Source organism: Lytechinus pictus, chromosome 4, assembly GCF_037042905.1.
Source record: "Lytechinus pictus isolate F3 Inbred chromosome 4, Lp3.0, whole genome shotgun sequence".
Lineage (NCBI taxonomy): Eukaryota > Metazoa > Echinodermata > Echinoidea > Temnopleuroida > Toxopneustidae > Lytechinus > Lytechinus pictus.
This window is the reverse complement of record NC_087248.1, coordinates 16,367,840-16,386,741: the sequence shown is the minus strand read 5'-3', so window position 1 is coordinate 16,386,741 and position 18,902 is coordinate 16,367,840. Positions and strand designations below refer to the sequence as shown.

The window sequence follows — 18,902 nt, the reverse complement described above, 5'->3', positions numbered from 1 at the left end:
TCACCTGCATCACGCGATTCAATATAGCAGCAGTGCTGATTTTGAAAACTACTATAACTCGCACAAGATGTTCAGTGATACTTGGTTACTCTTAATTATTTCCACGTTTTATGAACTAGACCAATACACTTATAGAGATATGATGGCAATTCAACAAATACTCCCAACGTGGCCAAAGTTCTTTGACCTTACATGACCTTTGACCTTGATCATGTGACCTGAAACTCGCACAGGATGTTCAGTGATACTTGATTACTATTATGTCCAAGTTTTATGAACTAGACCAACACACTTTCAAATTTATGGCTGTAATTCAACAAATACCCCAATTTGGCCAAAGTTCATTGACCCTAAATGACCTTTGACCTTGATCATGTGACCTGAAACTTGCACAGGATGTTCAGTAATACTTGATTACTATTATGTCCAAGTTTCATGAATCAGATCCATAAACTTTCAAAGTTATGATGGTAATTCAACAGATACCCCCAATTCGGCCAAAGTTCATTGACCCTAAATGACCTTTGACCTTGGTCATGTGATGTGAAACTCATGCAGGATGTTCAGTGATACTTGATTAACCTTATGTATAAGTTTCATGAACTAGGTCCATATATTTTCAAAGTTATGATGACATTTCTAAAACTTAACCTTAGGTTAAGATTTTGATGTTGATTCCCCCAACATGGTCTAAGTTCATTGACCCTAAATGACCTTTGACCTTGGTCATGTGACATGAAACTCAGGCAGGATGTTCAGTAATACTTGATTAACCTTATGGCCAAGTTTCATGAACTAGGTCCATATACTTTCTAAGTTATGCTGTCATTTCAAAAACTTAACCTCAGGTTAAGATTTGGTGTTGACGCCGCCGCTGCCGCCGCCATCGCCGTCGCCGCCGCCGCCGCCGCCGCCGCCGCCGCCGTCGGAAAAGCGGCGCCTATAGTCTCACTCTGCTATGCAGGTGAGACAAAAACAAGAAACAAAATGATCAAGGGCAATTATATAGAACAGCAATAATACAAGAAATAAAATGATAATTTATAATGATGTTGATGATATGATGATGATGATGATGATGATGGTGATGATAGATGATGATGATGATGATGATGAAGATGGTGGTGGTGGTGACGGTGATGATACTACTTAGTAGTTTAAGCTTACCGCAGAAAGAATGAATTAGGATAAAAAGATGGGTTTATAATGCAAAGATTTTACAAGTCTATGTATATAACAAATGCGAGATATATACTCAGTGAAATAAGTTTAGTAACAAAGTGTCACTTTTATGAATAGAATAGGGGGCTTACTAATTTTGTCATTTATCTAATAAGCTGCGCTGTTTTCATCACCAGTAAAATATTTTTGGGGTAACCACATAGACAACTGGGCTGGGTCAAATTAACAAATAAGTCCTTGGGTCATTCATCATGTTTGTTTGTTTGGTTTTTCTTACTTTCCTATCTATCTATTTATCTATCTATTTATTTATCTATCTATCAATATATTTATATATCTATCTATTTATCTATCTATCTATATTTCTTTCTTCCTTCGATCCTTCCTTTCTTCCTTCTTTTCTTTCTTTATGTCTCTTTCTTTCTTTCTTTAAGGCCTAGAATTAAGGGGTGATGTCAGAAGAAGAAAACACAATGGAATAATAGCTGTGGAAAAAAATTAAGACGAAGAGGAAAATGAGAATAAGAGCTCAGATGCGCAGGCCATTGAAACAGAGAGGCAAATAACGCTACTAAAATCCCCTTACCCCCATCCCATAAAAAAAAAAAGAAAATAAAAATCATATTCGCTGGGGATGGCTCTTATTATCTTCGACCAGGGTCACCGAAGTTGTGCGCCCTCTCAGCTAGGGAAAATTATATAACAATTCAAGATGGCAGCCTCCAGGATCCCACCCGCTGCGATGAGTTTGAAGCAGGTAGAGTTACTACTTCCATATTAGAGACTATGTGAATACGTCATTTGACCATTGAATCATTATTGTTGTTATTGTACAATGGTCAGTGGATTTCCTTTACTTAATGTTGACTACTGACTGTGTTAATGTTAACCGATTTCTCTTTCCCAGTCCCATCCACTGTGTTTTTTGTTGTGTTTTTCTCTCTGCATGCGCTGGAGATCGAGATCAGGCTGGATTCCAATTCCAGGACCTGGAACAAACATGTAAAGAAAGGAAAAATGAAAGCAAGAAAAAAAAGGAGGAAGAAAGAATTAAAGAATGAAGGAAAGAAAGATGTTTCCTTCATTCTTTGAAAGAAAGAAGAAATCAGGAGGGGAGGAAAGAAAGAATTAGAATAAGGGAAAAGAATTGGAAGGGAAAAATAAAACTGAAGAGTAAAGAATGAAAGAAAGAAAGGATGAATTAAAGAGAGGGATGAAAGAATGAAGGGATGAGAAAATGAACAAAGAGAAAATAATGGAAGGAGAGAAAGAACGAAAAGAAAAAAGGGGGGAAGGCGGAGAAAGAAGCAAAGAAAAGTTTAACTTTAAGCAGTGTTAAGAACTTAAGGAAAGAAAGAATGAAGGAAATAAAAACAAGGAACTTTAAAAAAGAAGGAAGTAAGAGAAAGAAGGAAAGACAAATGAACAGAGAGAGAAAGGATCAGAAAAAGAAAGATTGGAAATAAAGATAGATGGAACAAAAAAAGGCAAGCAGGAAGGATAGAAGGATGAAGAAAGAAGGATAGAAAAGAAAGAAAAATGAAAAAAAAGAAAGGAAAAAGTTCAAACTTCAAGCAGACAAAAAAATCCAATCATTTTAGCAAAAATCTATATTTTGGGTTTTTGGAATATATTAAAAAAAAAAAAAAAATGTTTTTAGAAATTGAATAAAATTCAAAATAAAACATTGTCAAACTTCACAGCATCACACACAGGCATCTCTCATCCCATTACAAGTTCGCACCGATCACAACAAGACTCAAAACGAAAACTGAAACAACTAGATCTAGTTATGAAAACTTACATCAACAAATCAGTAATCTGAGAATCCATAATATAATTATACAAATTTCCTGCTGATTTTGTGATTATTTTGGTGGAAAAACCGTTTATCGTGTGAGATTTTTTGCACCATTGAGAATCTGCTCTGATCCAACATGCCTAGCTATAGTAGCCTGCCACACACAGGCAGGAGGCCAGTTCGTTTGCAATGTATTAGGTAGCCAGAAAATCACCTTAGAACTTGCAAAAGTTAACAGTTATCAATTTTATTGTTATCTCTACTTCGTCATCTGTTGGTTATTTGATGAATATTCTTCACTTTTGTATGTATTAATTATACTTTGTTCAATATTCTGAAATACGGGACAAATAGGCGTCCTGGGAAGGGTTTGTCGGGACGCAGGGACAAAGGAGGAAAATACGGGACGTCTGGTCACCCTGGATGTGGTTACCAAAACAAACATACTGACTAACACTAAGAGTACTCGGACTCAACTAAGTTACTAGGGTCTATAGCTGGGCTTAGTTTTCTAAGCTTAAAATTCTTCCTGTTACTAGACTCTAGTTAATTGTTAACATGGTTAAACTTTCTGCAAGATATGTGAAGAAACCTTGCTGCCTTTAACATCTTCATGAATCATGGCCTTTTTCCAGTGAATTTTATACTAGAATAAGATCACTCATCCAAGATTTGATCTTAAATAAAATTAAAAGTCATGACATGGGTTCGAATCCTGCTCTTGATGGCCAATGAACTTGTGCCAGACATTTCAACAGTGCAGCATCATAGAGTTTTACTTTTAGACGACTAGATCTAGGCCTATACTATATTGTAAGCAATTATTGCCGATCTAGTTGTTCTAACTTATCTTGGGCTATACCTAGACTGCATATGTGCATCGCTCTTTTTTTTATATCAAAGTGACTAGTTTATTTCTCAAATTTCAAAACCCTAAATTCATGTCCTTTCCTTTCATTTCATTTAACGTTGAATTGTACTTTTAGGGGAAAAAATAAAGTTTACCAAACTTGATGCAGGTTGTAACGTGTTCCAGCCCAAATGATTGTATTTGACCAGAGATGCAGTCCAGGCCCGGGTCTCATTTTGTTTTGATTCGTTTTTATTTTTGTTTATATTGTCTTTTCACTTTCTCTGACTGTAGTTTATGCTGCGTCAGCAGGTGATTTCACTTTACCGAGATGTTTTCAGAGCTCTACGTGCTATGCCTGATGATGCACAGAAGAAAGAGGTTAAAGCTTGGGCAAAGGAAGAGTTCCGCAGCAATCAACATCACAAAGATGAGGTAAATGTTCTTATTATGGTTATTGTGAGTTTTCAAGGCACAATATGCAATGAAGAATTTGACAAGTCAAATACAACAAATGAACAAAAACTTATCAAAATTTGTCACTGCCTTGGATGATTGGGAGTGTTGAATTGCAGGCTTCCTGGAAGAAATTTTATTTGAAAGTAGTTTCAATTAATCATATTCCCCAATTCAACATTTGGTTGTAATTGATATGAAAATTCTATTTGTAAATTCTCTTAGTGCTTCAGGAAAATTTGATCACTGATTTCTTTTTAAAGATGAAAAATTTAATGAAATGCTCCTAAATTATTATTCTTTTATGTAGATGGTGATTAAGATGTTGCTGACGCAAGGCCGGCAATCTCTCAGAGAGCTCCAGAAGACTGTCAATATGGCTAGGTGATGGTAATCATTGACCTCAGATGACCATTTAGCTATGAGCCAGTGCATGGATCTCCATATTCAGCTGAGCACACTGTTGGAGCAATTTGGATATCATCAGCTCAGGATGAAATCCTGGACCTGGGATTTTACAATCATGCAACTGAAGAAAACTGATAAATCAAATATCCGGAGGAGAGGATCAAAACCTAGAATAGTTGATTCAGTCAGGAACAGTTTTTCTCAGGACTCACTGAGCATACTGTTGGAGCAATTTGAATATCAACTCGGGGTGAAATTCTGGGATCTTGAAGTAAATTCCTCAAAGGTTATTCCAAGGAGATGATTTCAACGAAAATCATTGATTCTGTCAGGTGCAGTTCTCAGGACTCGGTGAAGCAAGGATCTTCAGTAAGGTGAGGAAGATGAGATGACTTTCAGATGGCAGATTCCATTGGCAAAATGGGTTGTTGAACGACGTAACAGTTACTTTAGAGAAAATAGTATTACCATAGTGGCTGCAAATAAAACTTGAATGTTCTTTATTTAGCAGTAACACAAAAGAGATCGTTGGTACGCCATTGGACATAATGTAAATAGCTTCGACCAGGTTAGTCTGTTTTGTCGACTGATTGGAGGCACGATAGCTCAGTCGGTAGAGCAGGGGTTTCGGACTCTGGTGACCCAGGTTCGATTCCCACTTGGTGCGCAAGTACCCTTTAGTAAGGCATTACTCCTCATTACCAGGTCCCTTGGGGAGGACCTTAAGATGTCAGTCCTCTGGTTGCTTACTTACAAAAATTCATTCTTTCTTAGCAATCGGGTTAAAAAATAACTACCATTTACTACCATTAGGACTGTAGCATTAGTAAGCAACCAGAAGACCAAACACTGTTCTTCTTCTTTTGAGGGATGTAGTAATAAGTATTGACCCTAGTGCATCAAAAATGATTAAGTTTGTGCATGATGAGACATCTGCAACTACCAAGATGTGTGATAATGTACTCACTCAATAGGCCTTGGCTATTTTTAAACGAGGGGACTAAAACCTAAAAGATTACAACCACGCTGAGTTCAAAGTAACCTTGTGTTTCATATTCATGAGGCACATGGTAGTCGTGGATTTCAGCTGGGTAAATTCCATAAATCCCCTGCTACTAATGAAATCCATAATTCAAAACAATTCTAGATTTTACCCCCAGACACAGCTTCATCTATGCGGAGGTCCATATCAACAAATATAGCAAACACCAAGACACTTTCATATAAATAGGAAAGTCTTATTCATTTATTATGGCATCAATCTGCTTTAATTAAGTCTGAATGTGTTGACCTTACCAGATTGTAATCAATCATTTGTACCAGATTATGTAAAGCGTGATATAATGTACTTCCAAGAAAAAATTCTTTTTAGTCAAACCGATTTTTGTGATCCCCCAAATTCAACAAAGGCGGACTCCATGATCACATGTTATGCACTGAGCTTATTGCATTTTCTCTGGAAGCAGTAGAGGGGAGATATGGGTGATGTTCCACACCATCTTATTATGTATTAACTACATTGTAACTCAACTCAATAGGCCTTAATTTGCCAGAAGCTCTAGGAATAGGTAACAACAGAACAAAGAGCACCTGCTCTACTAAAGAGTAATCCTTTCATTGATGATCTGGTTATTGATTTCTTTCATAAGGAACGTTATGCTTATAAAGTGGCATCCTTACTTGCATTTGACCAACAACCCTTATATTTACATGTAGGTCTACTAACTCAACACAGCATTTTATCCATACTCTGCATTTGCAACCACATTACAACATGCTTTTTTACCATAATGGATAAAAATTAGAAGTTTGGTCATAATTATACTTCTTTATTTCTATTTTTATTGTTTGATTATCTATCACAGACAAAATTTTTGCACTCAAAGTTGATCTTGTTTTATTTTTCCTGCCACCTAGAAAAGTAGATCGTAAATCATAATCCAAACTAATGCTTATTTCCTTTGTAAAATCTTGATGAGTTTTAGTGAGAAATTGTTAAAGGTCAAGTACACCCCAGAAAATTGTTGATTTGAATCGATAGAGAAAAATCAAACAAACATAACGCTGCAAATTTCATCGAAATCGGATGTAAAATCAGAAGGTTATGACATTTTTAAGTTTCGCTTATTTTTCACAAAACAGTTCAATGCGCAACTCAGCGATATGCAAATGAGAGAGTCGATGATGTCCATCACTCACTATTTCTTTTGTTTTTTATTGTTTGAATAATACAATATCTCAAATTTTACAGATTTGACAATAAGGACCAACTTAACTTAACCATAAACTGTTAAAATAATGGTAATTGCACATGTTCAGGGAGAAAATAAACTTTGTTTCACTTGACAAGGAGGAGAAAATTAGAATATTTCATATTTCATATAATAAAATACAAAAGAAATAGTGAGTGGGTGACGTCATCAGTCTGCCAATTTGCACACCGACCAGGATGTGTATATAACTGTTTTGTGAAATTAAGCGAAACTTTAAAATGTCATAACTTTCTTATTTTACACCCGATTTTGATGAAATTTTCAGCATTTTGCTTATTGGATTTTTCTCCTTTTTTTCAAATCAACTTTTTGTTGGGGTGGACTTGTCCTTTAAGAGTTCAACCATACGCCTGGGCCCTGTACCACAAGTGACGAATAGCGAATATGAAAGAATGCTTCTGATTGGTTCCTGGTCAGTATTTTGAGCCTAATGCGTGTGTGAAATTGATCTTTACTGGTCAGTTAATTTAGCGATTGATCGCTAATCGTGTTACAAAGTCCAAGCCATGATGTGGTATCATTTGTATGATAATTTCATGTGTTCTGATTCATGTTTGTTACATATTTCTTATTTATTTTTCTTTCCCGTTTAATATGGCATCATTATTCGATTAAGTTATTTGATGGTAAATCAGAACTCAGCAAAGAATTATGGATTCATATACCATTCTAGTGATAGTAGCCCATATAAGGGAAAACTCTGTGGCCTTAAAGGGGAATCCAGCCTTTGCCATAAAATGTTGTGTTGGGAAGGAGAAAAATAAATTAAATAGAATGGCGAAAGTTTGAAAGAAATCGGACAAGGGATAAGAAAGTTATAGCTGCTTTTAAATTGAGATCACTAATAAGTATGTAGATTTCAAATTGGCAACTGGGTAAGTAAATTATGACAAGGGGCAAGGACAACTTTCCCATAGGCCATGTACTTTATTATCAGGGATTTGTACCCATTCCCCTGGGGCAGTAATCTAATTATAATCCAGGTATATTGTTTTATGTCCTCATGATGAAAGAAAAATATAATTTGAAATAATTTTTTTTGGGAAAATGACATTTTAGCCACAATATGTATTGGAGTACATGGAAGAGTAGTCCTTGCCTTACATCACTATGACATCCCATATGCGGCCAATTTGAAGTCTCCATGGGTATAGTGATTACCAATATTTACAAGTTTTTAAAAATCATAACTTTCTTGTTGTTTGTCCAATATTGTTCAAACTTTCACCTATCAACTTGTCTGATTTTTCTTTTTCTTATAAAAACAAGTTTTTATTTGGGTTGGATTCCCCTTTAAATTAGAGGTGAATACAAGAACAGATCAACAAGACAGAATGGAATTATGTACAAAATGATGTTTTATTTCAGATTAATGTGTGGTGCTAGTGCAAATAAATAATATATGTTATAACATATTGAATTGAATATACAGTTAAGCTTTTAAAATAAGAGTAATTTTATGCTGTCTTTTTTTCCCCCTTTTTTCTGGGGGGAGGGTCTTTCACAGAAGCAGCAAAAGCTAATAAGGAACATATCAAATGGGTTAATGATACAGGAAAGTTAAGAAGTTAACTTTGTTGAGAAAGAGGGAGAGAGTAGTGCAAGAGAAGTTGTAAGAAAAACAAAAGAGAGGGGAGAGAGTCAGTGAGAGAGGATAATGAGAGGGAGGAAGGTTAAGAGAGAATGTGAGAGACTAGAATGAGAAGATTTGGCAGAATAGGGTCTGAAGGAAATGGAAGAAGAGAGAGGGAAAGGTAAGGGGAAATAGTTGGCATGAAAAATTATAAACGGCTTGGAGAGAGAGCAAGGGAGAGAATATGAGGAATGATAGAAATAATATGGTCCGAGGAAAAGTTAAAAAGAAAGAAAGAAAATATGAAAAACTTGTATTTGAAAGAAAGACAATGTTGTTCTATATGAAGATATGGTGAAAGAAGTGGTGGCAATAAAAAAAAAAGGAATCTAAGCAAACAGAATCACAGGGATATCTCAGGAATGCCAAAGTTTTTCAAACAATAACTTGACAGCTGTTAATCTGTACCTTTGGCGCACCACGAAATCAGGTGATGTTCAATTATCTTATTTGTATTTCTATCATATATATATAGCCTCTAAATTCATGTGTTATGAAGATGGGCATATTTTTATATCACAATACTCCCAGACGGTGTCCTTTAGTGTGGTAAAGCACCATGGTCTCTCGCGTCCCCCAGGATTCCGGCAGAAGTTATGATGTCCAATACCCATACTCTCATTGATGGCGTCGTCCTCCGACACGTAGTCGTGTTCGTGTGGGTATTTCGACGTCCATATTTGACAGGTGATGCCGCTCTCGGTGAAGTCCACATTCCCGCGGTAATCGCGTCCGTCGCCGCTTTCGCTATTGAAGCAAGGCTCTGGTAAAGAATGAAAATGGATAGTATCAAATGTTTACTTTTATGTAGGGGTGGGGTGGCTCTTGAGTATTTTGATGGGGCAATTGAGATGACCGATATGATCTGGGACCCGTAACACAAAGCTTTGACTACAATGTACAATAAATCATAAAAATCAAGCTTACAATCAATTGCTAACCTCTGTGTTATGGGACCCTGTTCTCAATTGAATTATAGGAGTAATATATGATTACATGACAAGGACCTCTAATGATATGTTCCCTTTTCTATTTTTAAAATTTTATCTTCCTTTTTCTATTTTTATCACTATAAAAAAATCATATGGGTGATTGCCCCCCCCCCCCCCGACCCCGACCCCTGAAATGCCACCTCCGATTCTATAATGCTGATTTATAGGATTATCCTGGTTATGATTTTGTTTATTGATATTTTAATACACATTAAAATATGGGACATTAGCCAATTCATCACAATACAAATAAAGGCCAGTTGCTAATTTTAATGACGCCACCCCACCCGTTCCGCAATGGCAAGGACTGTAAAGATAATGATAAATGAACGTTACACTAAGTGACTTTTAGTTGAAACATGGACCTACTAGGTCCATGGTTGAAACAACCATAGTTCCTATCAAGGAATGTATGATTTATTCACGGTGGGTGTAATATTCAGAAATCCATATTTTAACATTCAAATAAATTAGCAAAAAATAGTTGAATTAAATATAACTTATATACCTTTCTTCTGTCTCCTGGCTGCTCTAACATTGCACCCATACAACCCTCTAGTCTGGGCAATGTCCAGCTCACTCAGCCCATTGCTAGGTCGGTTCATGCTTGCTCTGACCTCGGGGAGGAGTTCGCGGTATCTCTTCTTCATCCGTATCGTTGGCTTTCCATTGGCGCTGAAGGCGTTGGCGGAGTAATGCATAACGGACGCGAAGTCGTAGGGGTAGCCCAGGGAGGTAACGTTGTCGACGTCGATCTTGTTAAAATTCTCTTCTGTTCCTTGGGCAATGTTCCGCTGGACTATCTGGATGTACTGATCTCGATCCTGACGACTCTACAGACGAACAAACAAAAAACTTGAAAATGAATCGTGATGGAATATGACAAAGCAGGCGCGTATCAGGGGGCAGAGTGCGTGTCGTCTATTTTGAGAACATCTCCCTTTTTTATTTTCATTCGTGTATGCCGGACATTTTTTTTTACATTATTGTCGCTATTCTGCCTCCCCCCCCCCCCCTATGAGCTAGCAAGCAAAGACAGTGGTGTCGGGTTGGAAAGTCCTGCATAATCATGACACATGATAAGTTTTAGACACAACGGGAATGCCCGGATCAGAGGAGAGAGAAGGGGTCTAGAGAGAGGGGAGAGAGAGAGGAGAGTGAAGAGAGATGTCCTAAAGTTTTCAACCAAGGTCTACCAACGTGGTGGTTGCCATCTCGCATTTCCACCCACACTGGAGTAAATCCTATATGATCATTGGCGACAATCCCGGGATGATGAGGGACGTGCCCTCTTTTTATTTTCGAATTTTGTAATCACCGCCTATGCCGCCAATGTTGGCACCCCTTTAAAGACGGTCATATTGCCCTCTTTTAAAAGTTTAATGGTAATTGCAAACATGAACGAAGTTGATGTGGAAGAGGTTCATCGTGGTGAAGGATTGAGTAGAAGAAATAACCAGTTGTCTCACGATGTATCAAACGTAGTTGGAGAGCATGAACGAAGTTGTTGCAGGTGAGATAGTATATGCAAAGACATTTTAACAATCAGTGAAAGTTGGAGCACGATTGACCGATGCCTACCTGTTCATGCCAGTATCCGATAGCGTGTCCGAGTTCGTGGACGATAGTACTGAATACCTTACACCCTGGTCCCATGGATATCAACTGCTCCCCTCCCTGACGACCAATGAATGACCAACATCTACAACATAAGGAAGAAAATAGATAATCTTCTTTTAGATAACGATTGCAGTCTACACTGACATATAGAGGCTCGGGGCGCTTGACAATTAAAATACCACGACCAAGAAAAACGAGAAGCAAAATATTTTTTTAAATGAGATAAAATGATATTAAAAAAGGCAATGACATTGCTTCTTTGTATTATGTAAAATCTATTACAAGTTAGATTTTTATTATAAAAAGGACATAATTGTCGCTCCCTTTCGATTTTTTCCCGTAAACACCATACGCCCCCTAATTTTGATGACGCTTTACACTACTGGCATTTCCACGCACACTGAAGAGTGGTTTGGTTTTTTTAAACTTAGTGTTAGAAAAAAATGTCACGTGTTGAATATTTTATCCATCAGTTTTCAGAACATCGTTCTTAACAAAAATGTTATCCATCTGATCTCCATTTCAAATTCGTGTATATATATTCAAGGATTTAAAAATGAATTTTTAAGATGCTTTGTTCATCAAAAACGCATTGACATATTGAGCGTACACAGGGAAATGTATATTCAGTGAACTACTTTTAAAACGAAGTAAGAAGAGGGAGAACGGGGGAGGGTGAAGTATGTAAACACAAGAAGAATAACAGGGAAAATATTAATTGCACGTAGAAAGATAACATGAAATGAGAAACTTCAAAAAAGAAAAAAGTGCACTGTATATAGTTAAAAAAATCGTTACAAATATACACAGCAAATACTGCGGTGTTAACCGGTGTACATAGAGGACCACACCAGTGATTTTACACCGGTGTTAAATTTACAGTGTTAGTTTAGCACCTATAGGTGTTATTGCAACACCTTTGGTTGTTACATGTACACTCTTTTGTGTTATATTCAATCTCTAGGGTGTAATTTTAACACCAGAGGGTGTGGTCCTCTATCAACACCCACTGGTGTCAGTTTTAACACCACAGTTTTTACAGTGTACCAATGGTCTTTTACTTACCCTGGAAAATAAGCGAATCTGAGATAATCTTGGTGAGATGATTCCCTCTGAACAAATCTGATGCACGTATTCTGCTGCCAGTGACGTAGGGCCGATTTGATCAGTCGAACAGTTTCATGATCTGTGTAAACAAAAGGAACAGTATATAGTATCTGACTATATATCATGATATCATATTTATATAGTTTTCATGGGCCCAATGAAGAACGGTGAAGGGTCGATATCATGCCGGAGCTCGGGGGGGGGTGATAAACAAGTGCATCCCTCCTATCCTTTTGCATAATTGTTAATTACTTTTTTTGTTGCCTTTTCAGTTTTTTTTTGTAAATGTGCTTCCCAAAATGACGGTGACCTTTGACCTTTTTTTAAATTTCCTGCTTATTGGTCAGGAAAATGTTGCCCATCTTGACTATGTTTCTCAGATACGCCACTGGTCAGGGGAATGACATGACTTGTATGAATATTTTCTTCATTATTTAAAAGTATATTTACCGAAACATGTTGTATCATCACAGAATATGACTGCTCCCTCCCCATCCCCATGAGTGCCCAGCAGTGGCGGATACCGGCGCTATACAAGAATCTATCATCATCATCATCATCATCATCACCACCATCATCATCATCATTATAAATTATCATCTTATTTTTTGTCATTGTTGTTCTAATTGCTCTTGATCGTTTTGTTTCATATTTTGTTCTTCTTCTCTTCCTCGTTCTAGCCTTAAAACTCCTTTAACTTTAGTATATTATTCTGCCTATTTATTGCAAGAATCTAATGAATCCAGGACGTTCCTGAGTTTCGTTGCTTTTAAATGTTTAATCAGTTGCCCTCGAAATGAAATGCCTGTGAATTTTCGCCTCGATTCATCATGTTCATATATACATTACGTTTCCTACGTTATTCAACGGTTTTACTTCACTCCCATCCCCTCCCTCACCCCCGGGATCTCTATTCAGCCTATAAGTGGCTTAAGTGAGATCTCTATCATGTCTATCCACAAATGGACCGTATATACTTACTGAAATCCGGATCTATTGTGTACGGTATGATGGCGTCCGGCCATCGACGATCACGGCCTTCGATGATAGCACGACGTGATCGAGATCGAGACGACCGTTGACGCATACTCGCCAGTCCCAGTTGTCTTCTCTGGTCCCAGTCCAGTATGATGTCACCCTCGAAGAAAGGAGAGACGAAAGAGCTTTGGGCTGTAAAAAAAATAATATGAACTTGATAGATAGATAGAACTTGAAACGAATCCTCTTATTTTGCTGACTTATTCATTGGGTTTATTCTGTTTTCTGTTAAATATCATTCATCCTTAATAATATTGTTATCACCGTTGTCAGTATTATTGATTATTTTCTTATAATACTAATCCCATCCACCCACCACTCCAGTCCACCTCCCACCCCCCCTTCTCCCTCTGTATGTATGTCTGTCTCTCCCCCTCCCTCTCTGTGTCTCTCTCCCTCTCTCCCCCTCTCACTCACTCACTCTCTCACAAGCTCTCTCCCTCTCTAATATTTTTCTCTTTCTATCTAACTAGCTATATAGCTATAACTAAAGTTCATGAATCTACGATGAGTCAAAAATGTTAGTAACAAATATCAAATAGTTAACGATGGTAATATAATAAAAAGTCAATATCGATATATCGCCCATATATATCATGCCCTAAAGGGCTACTTCATGAGATATTGATCTAAATCTATAACTTCCTTATTCTTATATCCAATCCCTATATATGTAAATGCCAACTGAATTTCGTTTCAACTTACTTTCACCATTTCGAGTTTGAAGCTGAATATTGCACAAATGTGAAAGGGGCGGTGGACAAATATCTGGAAGAAAACATTGGAAAAATAATCAAAACATCAAATTTTAATAAAATAGATTATTGAGTTTTTAGTGATCTGATGGACATTCCAAGAAAGAACAGTCGCAAAATTATGAATTGTAAATTAAGTTTTGCAGTCTGCATCATGGTTTAATTGGTTTATCCGAGTGACTTCCATTACGCGGAAAACATAGCGAATGTGAAAGTTTGTCTATCATGCCAACGTTGATAACTTGATAAAGTAATTGATTGAATTTACATCAAAGGAAAACAAGCTATTAGTCATCCGGTGTGTGGTAGCGAGACTCATGTACTGATGGTGATATTGCATTAGCCTTATCCATTTTTTTCTATTAAAGGGGCGGGGTGGGCTCTTTAAAGGACAAGTCCACCCCAACAAAAAGTTGACTTGAATAAAAATATAAAAATCCAACAAGCATTACACTGAAAATTTCATTAAAATCGGATGTAAAATAAGAAAGTTATTGCATTTCAAAGTTTAGCTTAATTTCACAAAATAGTTATAAGTACATCCTGGTCGGTATGCAAATGAGGAGACTGATGACATCATCCACTCACTATTTATTTTGTATTTTACTTTATGAAATGTGAAATATTCTCATTTTCTCCTCATTGTCAAGTGAAACAACGAATAATTCCTCTCTGAACATGTAGAACTTGCATTGTGTAATATTATATGGTTCAGTCAAGCAAGTCCTTATTGTCAAATCTGTATAAAAAAAATGAAATGTTGTATAATTCAAACAATAAAAACTAAAGAAATAGTGAGTGATGGCATCATCGACTGTCTCATTTGCATGTCACTAAGTTGTACATATCACTATTTTGTGAGAAATAAGTGAAACTTTAAAATGTCATTACTTTCTTATTTTACATTCGATTTTGATGAAATTTTCAATGTTATGCTAGTTTGATTTTTCGCTATCTATTTAAATCAATATTTTTTGGGGGTGGACTTGGCCTTTAACGAACAATTAAGTCAAACACCAAACAAGCAAACACAGACTCATTTAAAAATTCCTAGTAAAAAAAACATCAAACTAATTACCAGCAAATTATGTTCTGAAAATTTAAGATTTCAAAACAAGAAAAAAATATATAGCCAAGATAAAGAACGTCGACGCAAATTCGCAATCATGTTGGGTTTTTTTTTTTTGGGGGGGGGGTGGTGATCCCAAGTCCTCTGTAAAAATCTCCAATATTACTATTCAATTATTGTGATGATTTATATTTCAACATAATCGTGAACATAACTTCCATTTGATTAATTCCTTTAAAGATTTGTCCTGTTTGAGTTCTATAAATAAAATCTATTTCAAAGTTTACTGCTAACATAGGGTCTCCATTTTGTTCGTTTTTGTACACAGTAAAAACGCTGTTTAAGATTTTATACAACGCTGTTTACTATATGAACCTTACAGTATATATTTGTTTAACCGTTTAAACAATCATGTTTAATTTATTGAAAATTAGATATTGAAAATTAAACTTTGTTGCTTAAGATTTAAACAGTTGTTTAAACTGTTTAAACAATATTACTGTAAGGTTCATATAGTAAACAGCGTTGTATAATTTTTTTTTACTGTGTATAGGGGAGAAGGCTTGCTCCCAGATTTATTTCCCCGAAATATAGCTCCTGATGTCGACTTTAAAAGTAAAAATCTTATTAATGAATATCCTTACTTTGATTTATTTGCCACGGTTCTCTTGACTCCTCGGCTTCGGTGCTCGACATTGCTTTTGTCATCGACCTCTGTATCGAAGAAACACTTCTCACTTGACGGTGGTCATCGACATCCATCGAGGTCAGGTCACCGGCTACGAGTGGCCAATCGATCACGGCTCGGCTTCCAATGGGCAACGGATGACTTATCGTCATCATGATAAGAATGAAAAACTGCGAGTTCATCGATCTTGAAGGTGATACATCTGAATTCATCTTCTTTAAGTTCAAATTTATTGTTAATCGCAAATCAATTCCAGACAAATCTTCAGGTTAGAAAGTTTCCCGATTTTTAAACTGCATTTAAAGATGATTGTGTCTCCTCTCCTCTATGTTGTAGCTTAGTCTCTGATGGTATGATGATATTTTCCTGTCCAAAATATAAAAGCAGAGTACAAAGGCAATATCAATGTTTTAAAAAAGCAGGCTCCTCTCTACATCGTTGATATGCACCGGATACATTAAATAAAAATTCGATAATATTTCGGCGCGAAATCTAAATGATTCAGAAGAGAAAAGAAAATCCAAAAAAACTGGCATATATTTTCAGATGGAAAACAATAATGCTGCTTTAGCTCTGTCTGCTCCCTCATTTATATATACTCAACATTCTGTAAAATATAATGATTTTTTTTTATGTTCTGTAAAAAAATACAAGAAAAAGCAAATCTAATTTTCCGTCATTTTCACAGTCGTGAAAGCGGTTGATGACGAAGTTTTGTGCTCTAGTCACACCCACGAAATCATCTCCTGACCGATCAAAACTGTTACAATATACGAATGACATACCATCTGTCGGTGTGAGTCGGTTTCGTTTATGTGACTGTAGCGTGACACGTGACATTATTACTATACCACGACTGGCGGGTCTGCTCAGAAACACTAAATTAAATAATATGATTTCCACAGATATCGGAGTCGGCATGTTCGGAAATCATAATGGCACCTGTCTGAAATTCTGAATTATCTTGTTTTCCCGTAAGAGAACATATACCGTTATGATGAGATTGTTTGGACTGCGTAATATCCTGTATTCCACAAAATAAACAGCCAGTAAAAAGAAGCTACATCATAATATACTCCTACCTTTATAATTAAAAATCAAAAGTTTATTAGGTTTTAGAATATTGGCATGAGCCTTCCGGTTTCGTGAGTAAGGTTGGGGTAAATTTGTTGGTCAGGACCATCATCATTAATCAATAGTTTTGAGGTAAAATGTTACACAAACATGACAATTTACAATTATAATTCTTATACTGTTGTCGAAATTCTGATATTGATGATGTAACTTTGAAGGTGGACACCCCGTATCCATTCAAAATGAATTATCACTCGATCTCAGGGTGCTAAATAATACCTCAAATCTCCAGTGTTCATTATATGGTGAAATATATATATATTATATACCCTTTTACGCACCATGCGCACTTCAAAATCTGTTTTAAAATATGGCTCTTTCTTGATAGGCCTATAGGCGATTTTCATACCCTTTGCACTATATACATCGCCCGATCGTGAAAAACAACATTATTCTAAGTGCTTTTAAAACTTCAAAGTATTCTTTTATTTGACCATTCCAGTGACATCAACATTTAAAAACGTAAATCATAAACTGACGAATAACTTCATATTCCTCAAAGTACCGGAAAATCACAAGGTGAACACGTACATGGTGCACCCTCCTTGTAATGGCAGGTGCACCCTCCTTGTAATGGCATGTACCCCCCCCCCCCCCGGTCTCTGGGGGTCGACCGTGGTTGGCAGTAAACAATAAGTTAATTGGTTCTTTAAATAAAGAAGAAAACCACAATGATAATGGCAATAAAAATAATAAACAACAATAATGAAATAATGATAACAATTATATTGATTTAAAAAAAGAAACGAGAATTAAGATGAAGATGACACAATACTATAGCCACCTCTGATAAAACATATTTCGGCAGAAAAAATAATCTCATAGTGAAAATCCACTCTCGTTCATGTCGTTTACTCTTCTTTATCATGGTTACCATATATGAAAAAAAAAACACGCAACTACCATCAATGATACAATATCACTTTTAAAGACAATCTATCTCGATGATGATAGCGACGATCATAATACTCACGTTCAAAAGCAATGATGATGATAAACATGAAATGATCACATTACAAATCGTGTAAAAGTTGCCTGGCATGTTAAGGTATAAGTGACTAGATAATGATCACCTTCCACGTAGTTCAAGTTCGTGAAAAATTAGCGAGTAAACTTAAACCTTTGTGCTACTTTTGATCGATGTTTCTTAATCCGCATGGACTACGGATTAAGATTTAAAGGCTTTGGGTCAATGGCTTTGAGTCAAATCAATCAAAAGTTTAACAAGAAGGGAAATTTCAAATTCAAAAGAATAATAGTGGCCCGTGATGACCACAAACGGGTCCATCTGGATATGACAGGGACATGGTTTAGGCCGGGATTCTGAGAATCTTTCCAGAGAATAATCAAGATAAAGATCACGTTGAAACGGGGAAGGGGCACGGGCGACTCCCCCCCCCCCCCATTTTTTTCTTCAAAATTGATGAATCAGGATGGAGAAAGTATATAGAAAATGACGTCCCCCTGAGGACCACCCCCCCCCCCATCTCGAAGAATTCCTGGAGTCGCCCCTACCCTGAAACCTGAACCATCGACTGAACGTTAATTCTCAACTATATCCCTCTTTATCTCTCTCCCTCCCTCCCCCGGCCCGCCCTCCCCCCTGCATGTCTCCGATTTTCCCGTTTGCTCTTGCTGAAGTTGTTGTTGTTTACGTATACATGTATGATACTTCGTCATTAATTCAAAGCGTTATTGTACATGTTTATTTCACTTTTAATAATTTCAACGATTTGAAGAAATTCTTGAACAGATACAAATCTCACTAAAATGAAAGGTAACAGCGCAAATCGCGCGCTGACGGATTTTTATATATACATTTCAAGCACATTTTTTTAAAAACTGAGTGCCTTATGATGCTTATGCGAAGCGACTTACCGGTATAAAGAAGATTAT

The 18,902-nt window shown here is 36.5% G+C and overlaps 2 protein-coding genes across 2 annotated transcripts; one reads left to right on the top strand and one right to left on the bottom strand.

Moving 5' to 3' along the window:
* Positions 1-1,834: 1,834 nt before the first annotated feature.
* On the top strand, positions 1,835-8,383 carry LOC129258381 (LYR motif-containing protein 2-like). The gene is made up of 3 exons (XM_054896666.2): positions 1,835-1,939; positions 4,128-4,268; positions 4,600-8,383. Exons 1-3 carry the CDS (start codon positions 1,895-1,897, stop codon positions 4,675-4,677), a joined length of 264 nt encoding a protein of 87 aa, XP_054752641.2. The 5' UTR covers positions 1,835-1,894; the 3' UTR covers positions 4,678-8,383.
* Positions 8,384-8,461: 78 nt separating this feature from the next.
* Positions 8,462-18,130, bottom strand: LOC129258931 (zinc metalloproteinase nas-6-like). The gene is made up of 8 exons (XM_054897174.2): positions 17,980-18,130; positions 15,829-16,238; positions 14,066-14,128; positions 13,304-13,492; positions 12,281-12,401; positions 11,177-11,297; positions 10,104-10,428; positions 8,462-9,366 (listed from the first exon to the last, which is right to left on the bottom strand). Exons 2-8 carry the CDS (start codon positions 16,082-16,084, stop codon positions 9,095-9,097), a joined length of 1,347 nt encoding a protein of 448 aa, XP_054753149.2. The 5' UTR covers positions 16,085-16,238; positions 17,980-18,130; the 3' UTR covers positions 8,462-9,094.
* Positions 18,131-18,902: the final 772 nt, after the last annotated feature.

Excerpts from the sequence above, each read along its gene's own strand:
- LOC129258381 (XM_054896666.2), top strand. The coding sequence starts at position 1,895 with ATGGCAGCCTCCAGGATCCCACCCGCTGCGATGAGTTTGAAGCAG. Across the intron at positions 1,940-4,127 it reads CTGCGATGAGTTTGAAGCAG|TTTATGCTGCGTCAGCAGGT; the intron begins GTAGAGTTACTA and ends CTCTGACTGTAG. Across the intron at positions 4,269-4,599 it reads ATCAACATCACAAAGATGAG|ATGGTGATTAAGATGTTGCT; the intron begins GTAAATGTTCTT and ends TCTTTTATGTAG.
- LOC129258931 (XM_054897174.2), bottom strand. The coding sequence starts at position 16,084 with ATGAATTCAGATGTATCACCTTCAAGATCGATGAACTCGCAGTTTTTC. Across the intron at positions 13,493-14,065 it reads TCAAACTCGAAATGGTGAAA|CCCAAAGCTCTTTCGTCTCT; the intron begins GTAAGTTGAAAC and ends TTTTTTTTACAG. Across the intron at positions 12,402-13,303 it reads CACAATAGATCCGGATTTCA|ATCATGAAACTGTTCGACTG; the intron begins GTAAGTATATAC and ends TTGTTTACACAG.